The sequence below is a fragment of the Cololabis saira genome, chromosome 6 (assembly GCF_033807715.1).
Source record: "Cololabis saira isolate AMF1-May2022 chromosome 6, fColSai1.1, whole genome shotgun sequence".
NCBI classification, from domain to species: Eukaryota; Metazoa; Chordata; class Actinopteri; order Beloniformes; family Belonidae; genus Cololabis; species Cololabis saira.
In genome coordinates this window covers 5,009,580-5,021,587 of record NC_084592.1, presented here as the reverse complement: position 1 = coordinate 5,021,587, position 12,008 = coordinate 5,009,580, and the positions used below count along the sequence as shown (strand labels likewise).

At 41.8% G+C, this 12,008-nt stretch overlaps 1 protein-coding gene across 1 annotated transcript in view; it reads left to right on the top strand.

Annotated features, from left to right (window-relative positions):
- LOC133446328 (protein FAM124A) overlaps nt 1-12,008 on the top strand; it is a 58,663-nt gene that overhangs the window by 34,035 nt on the left and 12,620 nt on the right. Inside the window, exon 3 of the mRNA XM_061724341.1 lies at nt 5,992-6,758. Within this exon, the coding sequence (XP_061580325.1) occupies nt 5,992-6,758 (767 nt within the window). The remainder of the gene's footprint in view (nt 1-5,991; nt 6,759-12,008) is intronic.

Genomic DNA, 12,008 nt, shown 5'->3' with positions numbered 1-12,008 from the left:
TTTTCACAAAATCTCGACTTTTTTCTCGTGCATAATGAAAAAAAAAATCTTCCCCCAGTTCTAACTAATATAGAAACATGCAGCATGTGTTGTCTTCATTCTAAGGCTTATACAAAACTTTTCATTTTTTGTGGCTCCAGACATACATCCAGACACAGACATGCTGGTGACTAGATGTGAGGGACAGCCATCAACTGTTCCATCTCGTTGGCGCAGCATCGGCCTCGGGTTGTGTTTCTGTTACTTCTGGATTTGCACAAAACCCTGATATCAAAGAAGAAAACCTGTGTGACATATGAACTCACATATAAACAGCAAGCGGACAGAGAGGGCTGTGCAGGACTGTCATGGACTTGGTTTAGAGCAGGGGTCTCCAACCCTGGTCCTGGAGAGACCTATCCAGCATGTTTTAGATCTTTCCTGCTTCAGAACACCATGATACAAGGAGCTGGTCAGCAACAGAACTGTCCAGACCTTGATGACAAGTTAATGACGACCATTGATTAGAATCAGGTGTGTTCGTGCAGGGAAACACCTAAAACATGCTGGATAGGTGGATCCAGGACCGGAGTTGGAGACCCCTGGTTTAGAATAATCGAAGTTTCCTTTAGTTCTCTTTAAAATAACCGTCCTGGTTTACTTGTGCTCCCACTTTTGTCGGTTTGACACCTTTTTGTGCTGAGCTCTGTGTGAAAGAGCTCTCCGTGGTGTGGGACATCCTCTCCCTTCCTCTGTGGCGCTTGTCCACACCTGTGTCTCCTTATGTCCTTGTGTTTCATTCCTCCCGTACTGGTTTGTTACGGAACAGTATTAGGGCCAGGCGGGAGAAAAATAAAAATAATATATTAGAGGAGGAAGATTTTCATTATGCACTTCGAGAAAAAAGTCAAAATTTCGAGAAAAAAGTCGAAATGTCAAGAATAATGTCGAAGTACAATGTCAAGAAAAAAGTTGAAATGTTGAGAAAAAAGTCAAAATTTTGTGAATAAAGTTGAAATGTTGAGAAAGAAGGCGAAATTTCAAATTAATTCACAAAATTTCAAGAATAAAGTCGAAATGTTGAGAGAAAATTAAAAATTTCGTGAATAAAGTTGAAATGTCGAGAAAAAAGTCGAAATGTCGAAATTAATGAAGTACAATTTCGAGAAAAGTCGAAATGTCAAGAAAAAAGTCGAAATGTCGAGAAAAAAGTCAACATTTCGTGAATAAAGTTGAAATGTTGAGAAAGAAGGCGAAATTTCGACTTTATTCACCAAATTTCGACTTTATTCTTCTTATTCCCCTCTCAAATATTTTTTCTCCTGCCTGGCCCTAATACTCTTCCGTAGGTTTGTCTTCGAGGTTTTGCCTCTTGTGATTCTTGTTGTGTTCATCATCTCCTTTACGGTTTTTGATGTGTGTATTTTGATTTTTAATGTACTGTTGGATGCAGCATTTTCTGTTTCTCGTTGAACGGACTTGTGCGCCACACCTGCCACTTGGGTTTCTCCCCCTGAAATCTGGACTCATAAGTCATCCAGTCCTAATTCCCCCAGTCTGTCTGTAGGGACCTTATCAACACTATCACTTCCATTCTCATTCAAAACTGATTTCATTCACATTATTTTGGTCCCTAGTGAAGTCTTACACTCCTTACCATCTAATGGCTTACGTTTGTTTCAACTGCCTAATGTTTCTTTAACATCCCTTTATTATATTAACTGTGACAATGTTTGCAAGCAAACATGAGCGTACTTGGTTGGTTCTCATCAGCTGGTTCTGCTCAGACGTCTGATGAGCTAGTTTATACTTAACATGTTCTCACTCAGGCCCCGTTTCCATGTAGCAAAAACGGTGGTGTTTTCATGCGTTTTGGCCGTTCATTTACACAAAAACGAAGCTCAAAGTCACCGAAAACCATCATTTCTGAAAACTCCGGCCAAAGTGGAGATTTGCAAAAACTCCGTCTTCACATTTGCTTGTAAACGGAGGGAAACGGACATTTAGGCTTCAGAACGTCACATTATGAGACAGAAACGTCACCACACTGCAAAAACTCAAAATCTCAACAAGAATATTTGTCTTATTTCTAGTTAAAATGTCTCATTTTTAGTAAAAAAAATCTCATTACACTTAAAACAAGACAAAAATTTTAAATTTACTTGAAACAGGTTAAAATTGTCAAATAACAAGTTATTTGACAATTATTTGACAAGACTCTTGTTTTAAGTGTAATGGCATTTTAACTAGAAATAAGACAAATATTCCTGGTAAGATGTTGAGTTTTTGCAGTGCAGCGTCATGTGTGCGACCTGTGTTTACAATTAGTTTGGCCACCGTCAATATTTTCTTGTATTTTACCTGTTTTATATTCTAAAGTCACACTTAAAAGTAACTCCACTTCTCTGTCACTCCAAACCAAAGACTCTCGTTCATCTTGGAAGTAACTGGAAGTTACTCGTGTCATTTGTTGATGTTTTTTTCCAGGATTCTGATTGGCTAGCATGACTTTATCTTCTCGTTACACTGCCCCCTGCAGGTTTGGATGCTCATAGCACCTTAACAGCTATTTATGCAGGTTCGTGTAAATGATGGTATTTTTCAAAACGTAGAGGGAGAAATATCCGTTTTTGTAAATACCCGGCTACAGTATGTGTAAACGTGGCCTCAGAAAACTCATCAGCTCAGCTCAATCATTCCCTGAACCCATCAAACGTTTGTAATGTTCTGCTCATCCCTCAAGCGTCCGTTTTAGGGCTGTTGTGATGTTGCACCTGTAAGTCACACCTCCTCGCAGTGTTTCATTGTAACCTGAACTTAGCATTCAGGAAATGTCACCTTTTTGTCCCAGCAGAAAATGTTCTTTTTGCAAAGGCTAATGGGACTGGTGAGGCGGATCCCGCCCGTCTCGGGCCTCTCTGTGTTCCAGGGGGTTCTGGCAACAGTCAAACGCTCCGCTGTACTGGGGACAAGTAAACTGTGTGTCTGTTCTCAAAGCACAAACAAATGGGTCAAGTCCCCTGAGAAGTACCACAAAGACCATGAACGTCATAATTCAAGTAGAAGGAATGAACATAACTATACATGTGTGTCTGTCTGTCTGTCTGTGTGTGTGTGTGTGTGTGTGTGTGACACACAAGAGCGCGACGAGTGCCAGCATATTAGTCCAGGGGCCAGAGCCCAAACTTTCACTTGTCAGCAACACTCAAGGTGACAAAACTTACTTATGATTTTTGAAAAGATCCATGTCTGTAGATGATATTCTGGTATGATAACCTTCCTGAGTGGCAGCTGGATCAGAGTTATCAGCTCATTAAGTTCAGAAAATTACATTTTAGATGCTGCTGCATATCCTGGTTTAGACTCATGTTCAGGATATCTGTCAAAGTTTCACTATATTGTCTTTGGTATCATTTTAAAGGGGACCTTTTAAGCATTCATTCAAGCTAAGATGTGAATCTTTCTGACCAACATAGAGGTCACTGCAGCTCTTTAAACTATAAACAACACACATTTTTACACCATTTTCGCCTAAATGATATACTATCTTTTATCCCTGTGTCATCTAGGAACAACAGAGACACAAAATACAAAAACTGGAATACTCACAGGACCATAGGGATTCAGGAAATGTATAATATCCCCCTACTATATCAATGTTACAGGTCATTGTGAGCCTTAAACTAGAAGAGCATCATTAGGCTCCTATGAAACTATAACAGCCACTAATGTCACAAACTGGTCTTTATCTGCAAATACACGACATAAAGGACATAACAATGAGATAAGGAACCAGCTTAGTTTCATAAAGAAGCATCTAAAGTGTAATTTTCTGAGGGGGTGGTAACTTCATGAGCTGATAACTATGATCCAGCTGCCACTCAGGAAGTTTTGTCACCTTGAGTGGTGCTGGTATCTGCTCTGGAACATGGACTAGTAGGTTGATTGGGAGAACGCCAGCGCCGGTGTCTCAGTGCTGAGCTGTTCCAGGGGTCAGGGGTCAGGGGTCAGGGGTCAGGGAGCGGCTACACCTGAACGCGTCACACCTGCTGTGGTCTGGAACGCTGCTCGGGGTTACCATAATCACTCCTAATGGCACTAATGAGCCCGATCAGAGCAGACCTGCTCCACATGGGTCTGGGAGAAACAGGAAACGCGGGGAAAGGTAAACACTGCACTAGGAAAACATGTGGAGTTAGATGTGGATGAGTGAACACAGGCAAAGCTTGACGAGGAAGTCCCTGGGCTTGGATGAAAAGCACAACAGAAAGAAGTTGATGCTCATACACATAAGCATTCCTTTGGTGTTTTATCTGAATCGCTGTATTAAAACGTCCAGTCTAACCTTAATAATGTCCAGTTTCAAATATTCCACAACAACGTCGGAAAATGCGTTACATAGACGTGACACTCATAATCATGACATGGCACCTGTAATGACTCTTTGATTTCTTACATGTCATGATGTAAGTTAGATAGTGTTAGCCTTGTGACTGCCTGTACGTGTGTTTGTGTGCGGCGCTTCTATGTGTATGTGTGTGGTGTCGCGGTTGAAGGAGAGACAATGTATAAAAAGATAATCATACACTATCTTTAACTTACCAGAATGAAAATGCAGGGAGCAGACTCTCATCGACATCGGGATAATGTGGAAGGTTATGTTTGGTCGTCTTACAGCTCCGATCCAACCGAGCCGACGACTCTGTTATCCCAGATGCTTGGTCTCCGTGGCTCTGCCTCTGAGAAGGAAAGCGGTTAGCGGTTATCACTATTTTCTACAAATACCGGTCCCTGGCTTCCTTGTTTAAGGTATCCCGGTAAATACCAGTTCCTTTCCAACCTTTTAACATTTTTTTTTGCGTTCCGTGCTACCACACTTTTACTACAGTGCTACTACACTGCTGTTTGTTTACACTCACGAGGCATCGGAAATGGCCGCCACGTCCCAGAATGCACCTTGGTGACCAAGCCCTATGAAACATGTTCCAGTACAACCTTGTGCCAGCCTGATTTAGATGGAGCTCTATTAGTTATCCAGTTCAAAAGAATACACTTTCTGGCACAAAATGTTCACATTTTGAAGAGTATCCCTTTATACTTGTCAGTAATACCATCAATTGATATCCCAAGTAACATGTATAGCGGATCACAGTCGACAGTAATGGATAGAATCTCACTGATTTCCTGCCTTACAACCTGCCAAAATCGCTGTATTTTTCTACAAGTGTCAGGGAGGTTTTGGTGAGGACCCAGATGAGGAGAGGAGGAGGCAGGAGGCAGTGAGTTTGCAAAAAAAACAAGGGTTTATTCCAAAAAAAAGCAAGAGGCAAAAAACCAAACTCAAAGCGCTGCTTGGCAGGAAAAAACTAACAGGAACAGGGATCAAAAAACCAGAATACATGGAGCACATGGAGGGAAGCACAATACGGACCGACAGGGAACAAGGGAATGACAAGACCAGATATACACAGGGGATAACGAGACATGACGAGACACAGGTGCAGACAATCAGGGCAGATGGGACACAGGCGGGGCAAAACAGAAACTGAAAAGCTGGTGGGAATGTAGAACCTTGACAACAAGACCACACACAATGAGTGAGACTGCCTACTGTCCCTCTATTTTGCACTTGGGACACTGGGGGGATTAGTTAGTATTAAACTTATGACGTACACTCCAAAAACTAAAAATCTTAACAAGAATATTTGTCTTAAGATTTACCTTCTCATTACAAGCAAACATTCTTGTACTTATTTTAAGTGAAAATTTACTTGAAACAGAGGAAAATTCTCAAATAACAAATTATTTTTCTGGTAATTACTCTTGTTTTAAGTGTAATGAGAGTTTTTGACTAAAAATGAGACATTTTAACTAGAAATAAGACACATATTCTTGTTAAGATTTTGAGTTTTTGCAGTGTAGGGAGGGAGATATATCAAATTTTTGAATTTGAAAAGACGTTTTCCTTTAGTTTGACGTGTTGTGTGGTCTCTTCCATGTGTGCTGGTGCAGGTGAGTACCCCATGGGGGAGCTGCAGGACCCGTACCTGGTCAGCGTCCACCTCATCGCTGACCCTGGCCAGGGCAAGCTGCTGCAGCGCGCTGCAGACGCCGTCCTGTCCTGCCTGCACCCGGAGCTGCAGCTCTTCAGGGTGTCCGAACGGGCCCCGGTCTCCCAGCGGCCGCGGCCCCGGCGCCACGGGCCCGCCAGCCCGTCCCCGGCCGCCCAGCCGGCCATGGCCATCATCCTCTTCCTGCAGGAGGCCTACGGCGGCGAGGAGCAGATCCTGATGCTGCACCACACCCTGCAGAAGCCTCCCTGGCGCTACCACCACACCGAGAAGGTCAGCAACGGCCACCGCATGCTGCCGCTGATGCCGTGCAACCAGGACTTCTTCACCCTGTCCCCCGGCACGCCGCTCTGGGCCGTGCGGCAGGTGCACTACGGCAAGGAAATCGTGCGGTTTACAATCTATTGCCACCATGAAAATTACGGCGACATGGTCCGGCTGTACAAGCTGCTGCTGCAGCGGAGAGTGGCGCAGAAGAAGGAGGACTTCTGCTTCTTTGTTGTGTACTGCAACCCCGACATGGAGATCCAGCTGTCGTTTAAGCGGCTCCCGCGGGGCCAGAGTCCGGCCGTGCTGGAGTCGGCCGTGATGGAGGTGAGGGTGCGGGACGTCGGGGCGCTGGTGCCCCTGCTGCCTCATCCCTGCAGCCCCATCAGCGACGTCCGCTGGCAGACGGAGGACTACGACGGGAATAAGATCCTGCTGCAGGTGAGGATGGTTTGGGGATTTTTTTGTTTTTTCCTCCTGGTAAAAATGTTAGCTTTTTATGCAAAAACTCAAAATCTTAACAAGAATATTTTTCTTATTTCTAGTTAAAATGTCTCATTTTTAGTAAAAAAAAAAAAACTCATTACACTTAACCCTTGTGCTTCAGGTCAAGGAAGGAGGAAGGGAAGAAGGGAGGAAAGAAGTAAGGAAGGAAGAATGAAAAGAAGGAAAGAAGAAAGGAAGGAAGGAAGGAAGGAAGGAAGGAAGGAAGGAAGGAAGGAAGGAAGGAAGGAAGGAAGGAAGGAAGGAAGGAAGGGAGAAAGGGAGAAAAGAGGAAGGGAAGAAGGAAGGAGAGAGCAGGAGGAAAGAAGGAAGGAAGGGAAAAAAAAAGAAGGAAGAAAGGAAGGAAGGAAAGAAGGAAGGAAGGAAGGAAGGAAGGAAGGAAGGAAGGAAGGAAGGAAGGAAGGAAGGAAGGAAGGAAGGAAGGAAGGAAGGAAGGAAGGAAGGAGGGATCGATTCAAATGTCAAGAATCGATTCCGATTCTTAAGATTCAGAATCGATTATCAGGATTTGATTCGATTCGATCCGATATTGATTTGGGTTAGTGTTATTAGAAATGTTTTTTGAGCTTTTGCATGAATTATATGACTGTAGTTATATAACATATTACTAGTAGGCCTGTTGCTGCAATCACTGCAGCTGCTCTTCAATGCCATGTTCATTGTTTGATAGTTCCACACCACGCGCATGTGTGAATTAAATGACGTGGCTACTGGGATTAAAGTTCACCGGGCGAAAATGTAATGAAGATGAAAAATCGATCTTTACACATACGAATCAATTTTTAGGAATTAATATGAGAATCGATTTAGAATTGGAAAATAGATTTTTTCAACACAGGTCTATAGCATACCACAGAGTATTAGCTCCAAACTAAGACAAAAAAAAAATTGGAAATTACAAGAATAAAGTCATAATATAATGAGAATAAAGTCGTAAAATTACGAGAATAAAGTCGTAATGTTGCGAAAATAAAGTCGTAATAGAATAAAGTCGTAATATTATGAGAATAAAGTCATACTATTCCGAGAATAAAGTCGTAATATTACGAGAATAAAGTCGTAACATTACGAGAATAAAGTTGTAATATTACGAGAATAAAGTCGTAATTCATGAGAATAAACTCGTAATATTATGAGAATATAATTTATGAGAACTCTAACAGGAAGAGCATCTTGTCCCTGTGTTAAAATGAGGAATATTGAGCATCTTGTGAAGTTATATTTATATATTTATAATATATTTAATATTACGACTTTATTCTCGTAATATTATGACTTTATTCTCGTAATTTTACGACTTTATTCTCATATTATTATGACTTTATTCTCGTAATTTCCATTTTTTTTTTCTTAGTTTGGCCCTAATACTCCGTCGTAATCGCATATGTGTGTGTAGTGTATAAAATGAAACGTTAGAAGAAATGCAAAGCTCAGAGAAGACTTTTGTCGTATTGTTCCAGTACTGTATCTGAGAAAGAGCATCATAAAAACCATATCAGTACAAACTAAACACACAGACGAGATAGAATCCTTATTCTTTTTTGGACTAGGTCAGTAGAAGAAAGATGTGAAAAAAATTGATTGAAAATTTGACTGAAAAGAGGAAAAGGTGCAGCAGTTGCCAGACTTACTCTGAATCCAAACATAAGCTGATGGAGTTGACATTTGGCTGATATTTCACCAGCATTTAGATTTATTTTGTACGGCATATGTTAGATTTATCCATTTTTAAAATCCACCACTATGAAGACTGATAATAGTTTCCCTCCATTAAACTACAACTACCATACCATGTTGATTACGTAACAGTGAACGGCGCTGGAGAACTTGTGTGTGAACCTGCTCTCTTGCATAGAGACAGACTCACACAGAACCGTCGTTGTTTGAAGAGTATCAGTTTCCCAGTAAATGTGTGGCCAGGCGGTGTGAGATAAGTAGTTTGGAAAGTTCAAGCCGATTAAGCTACAGGCCATTAACGGGATTGGAGCAACTCTCAGCGAAACAATGAGCTAATCTATCATGACAATGGTCCATATGCAGGACACTGCACTGCAGTCAGGTGGTCCTGCAGAAACTAACTCTCCTGTTACTATTTTATATTAGATCAAACATGGAACACATGGTTTCAATGTACATATGTTGCTGAATCAACTTAGTTGTCATGTCTACATGGTAAATATGAAACTAGAGCAGATTAGTGTGTTTTAGAATGAACACAGGAAATAGAGTGTGAAACTGCAGCCACAGTTCAATGTCTGTACTACAACCTTAAACCAGGAATGACGCGAGTGGGGGAGGGAGGGGGTGTTGAGGAGCAATTCTTATAATGTCTCTGACTTTTCCTCAATTTGGAACTGTATTAACCCAAGATGCTTCAGTTTCTGTCTTGTATCACATCCACAACACACATCAAAAAGGCTATGCTGTTTCCATTTGGCACATTGGGCATTAGAGGACACCGGGGAATTTGAGGTGTGTGATTTAGGTCTGTGATTTACCTGCAGTCGTGTTTGAATGTGTGCGTCAGTACAGGGCTGTAGCGGCGTGTGTGTGGGATCAGAGGGGGGTTTGAGGTTATTGTAGACATTTAGGGCTTTTTATGGTGTTTTAGAATGGAATTATAGAAGCTAAGCCAACGCTTTAAGCCACTGAGGTGTATTTCGACGGAAGAACCTTTTTGACGCGCTTACTTTTAATATGCCAGGTGCATGATGAATGAATGTCCACTTAAACTTTCTTTGCGATGCACAAAATACATTTATTTTACACTGACATGATCCAGTTTTTAAGTTACAGACATACATCAGCCCGGTACGGCATGACAGTCCGTGCGTACGTGTGTACGTGGATGCGTGCGGTCAAAAACTGTTTCAGTCGGAAACACACCTGGTGAGCCAACAAAGGTTCACGGACTAAATAGGTTTCGCCGTCACACTGAAGCCAATCAGCACCTTGTAATCTGCTCTTACAAAATACATAATTGTCTTTTGATAGAAATGTTTCGTAGTTAGATGTTAAATGATTGTAATGAATTTTAAACAGGAATGTATTTTGAATAGTTAATTGATTTTAGGAGTAATGAATGGACTAGTCCAGGGCGTTAAATACCTGGCCAGGTTTGGGTTTGAGGGAGATTTTCTTTTGCTCTGAGGTGAGCATGAGGCAACACCTGTCACTAGAGAAACAATGGGATGCCAGAATTGAGGGTTATGAATTCAGTTTAATTATTGAAGTGAAGTTTAAGTTTAGTTAGTGATTGATTAGATTTGGAGTGTTTTTCTTTTTCTGCTGGCTGGCAATTCTTGTGGCTAAGAACCAAGAAACAATAAAGTTATCTTTCCATCTAAACAAACTAGCACTGCCCCCAGTTTTTCACTGCTCGGCTAGCTGGGCCACAAGGGTCATGGTCACATCATTGGATGCAAAATTCTCAACATGCTCTCAAGTCTTGTTTGCTGTTAAGAGTCTGGATCAAACACTCTCTGAGGACAGTAACGTGCACATCGACTGAAGACGAAAGTTAACCAGCCATTTTACTGCAGACTTTGAGCCTCATGATGCATACGGGGACTTTGCAAGAGGAGCACGATTCAAACCCATCATCAACTTTGTCACAACATTGCAAAACCTTCCACCGCCATCCCAGACCCTCTAAAACAGGGGTCAGCAATCCGCGGCTCTAGAGCCGCATGCGGCTCTTTAGCGCCACCTTGAAAATGGAAATCGATGGGGGAGGGGAATATATTTTTGGTTTTAATGTGGTTTCTGTAGGACATGACACAAACATTCTGAACGTTTTCCAATACTGTAAAAATGTGTAGAATAAATATTACATTTCAACATTTCTGTTAACGAAGATTTGTACGGAAGAGTAAGAGTAAGTAAGAGCCTGTGCAGGAGAAAAGATTTTTTTGAGAGGAGGAAGATTTTTTTTTTATCGTGCACTTTGAGAAAAAGGTCAAAATGTCGAGAAAAAAGTCGAAATGTTGAGATTAATGTTGAAATACAATTACAAGAAAAAAGTCGAAACTTCGCCTTTTTCCTCGACATTTTGACTTTTTTCTCGACATTTCGGCTTTTTTCTTGGAATTGCACTTCAACATTAATCTTGACATTTCGACTTTTTTCTCGACATTTCGACTTTTTTCTCGAAGTGCATAATGAAAAAAAAATCTTCCCCCAGTTCTAACTAATGTAGATAAATGCGGCATGTGTTGCCTTCACTCTAAGGCTGATACAAGACTTTTCATTTTTTGCAGCTCCAGACATATTTGTTTTTTGTGTTTTTGGTCCAATACGGCTCTTTCAACATTTTGGGTTGCTGACCCCTGATCTAAAAGGAAGCACTTGGCATCCAGTCTCTGAAACCTACGCAATGACACGCCTCCATTTTTTACTTGTGCACCAACATCTAAGGAAGTGGAGACCGTCAGGCTAAACTGCAGTAAGATGGATCCTGGAGCTATTAGAAGAATGTTGCTCCTGAGCAGAACTGTGGCGTGCGAGACCTCTGCCTCCCAACCAACTACTTCACATGCAACGATGGGATTTACACAAAGAAACACTGAGGTTCACTTGTGCCTCATTTTCTCTGTTAATTGGAGTGGAAAACCGAGCAGTCAAGGGAAGGACACCAAGCCACTGGTCCAGGCGAGTGCAGGACGCCTCAGTCAGTCAAAACTCTACAAGTGGAAACTTTGACCACACGATGGACGGAAACATCAATTAGAGGCAAAGATGTGAAAAAGGCAACGTTTTTTTTTTTTTTGAGGGGGGGGGGGGTTTAAGCAAGGCAGGAATCAGGAAATAATTTGTCAAACAGCCACTATCAAATAAAAGAGCGGATGAAGAATTTGTTGACTATTTTAGAAGAACCTGAACGGTATCTCTTCCTGCTGCATTGTGTTGGCTTTCCAGCCATCGGGGCTTTGGTTTGCCAAGGTCAGTCATCCGGCTGACCTGTCTTACACCCAGATAACCAGAGCTTACAACAGTAACCTGGTCACTGCCAAGTCAGCAACCTCATTACCCACAACCCCCTGCTGTGGCTGCTCAGCAGCATCGGAGCATGGTGTCCAGTAAAAAAAAAGAAAAAAAGAAACTTTTTTTAAGTTTATGCCACATTAATGAACTGGGGCACACATTCTTTCTCCCAAACATGCATGGGATTTGTTGTAGTAAATAACA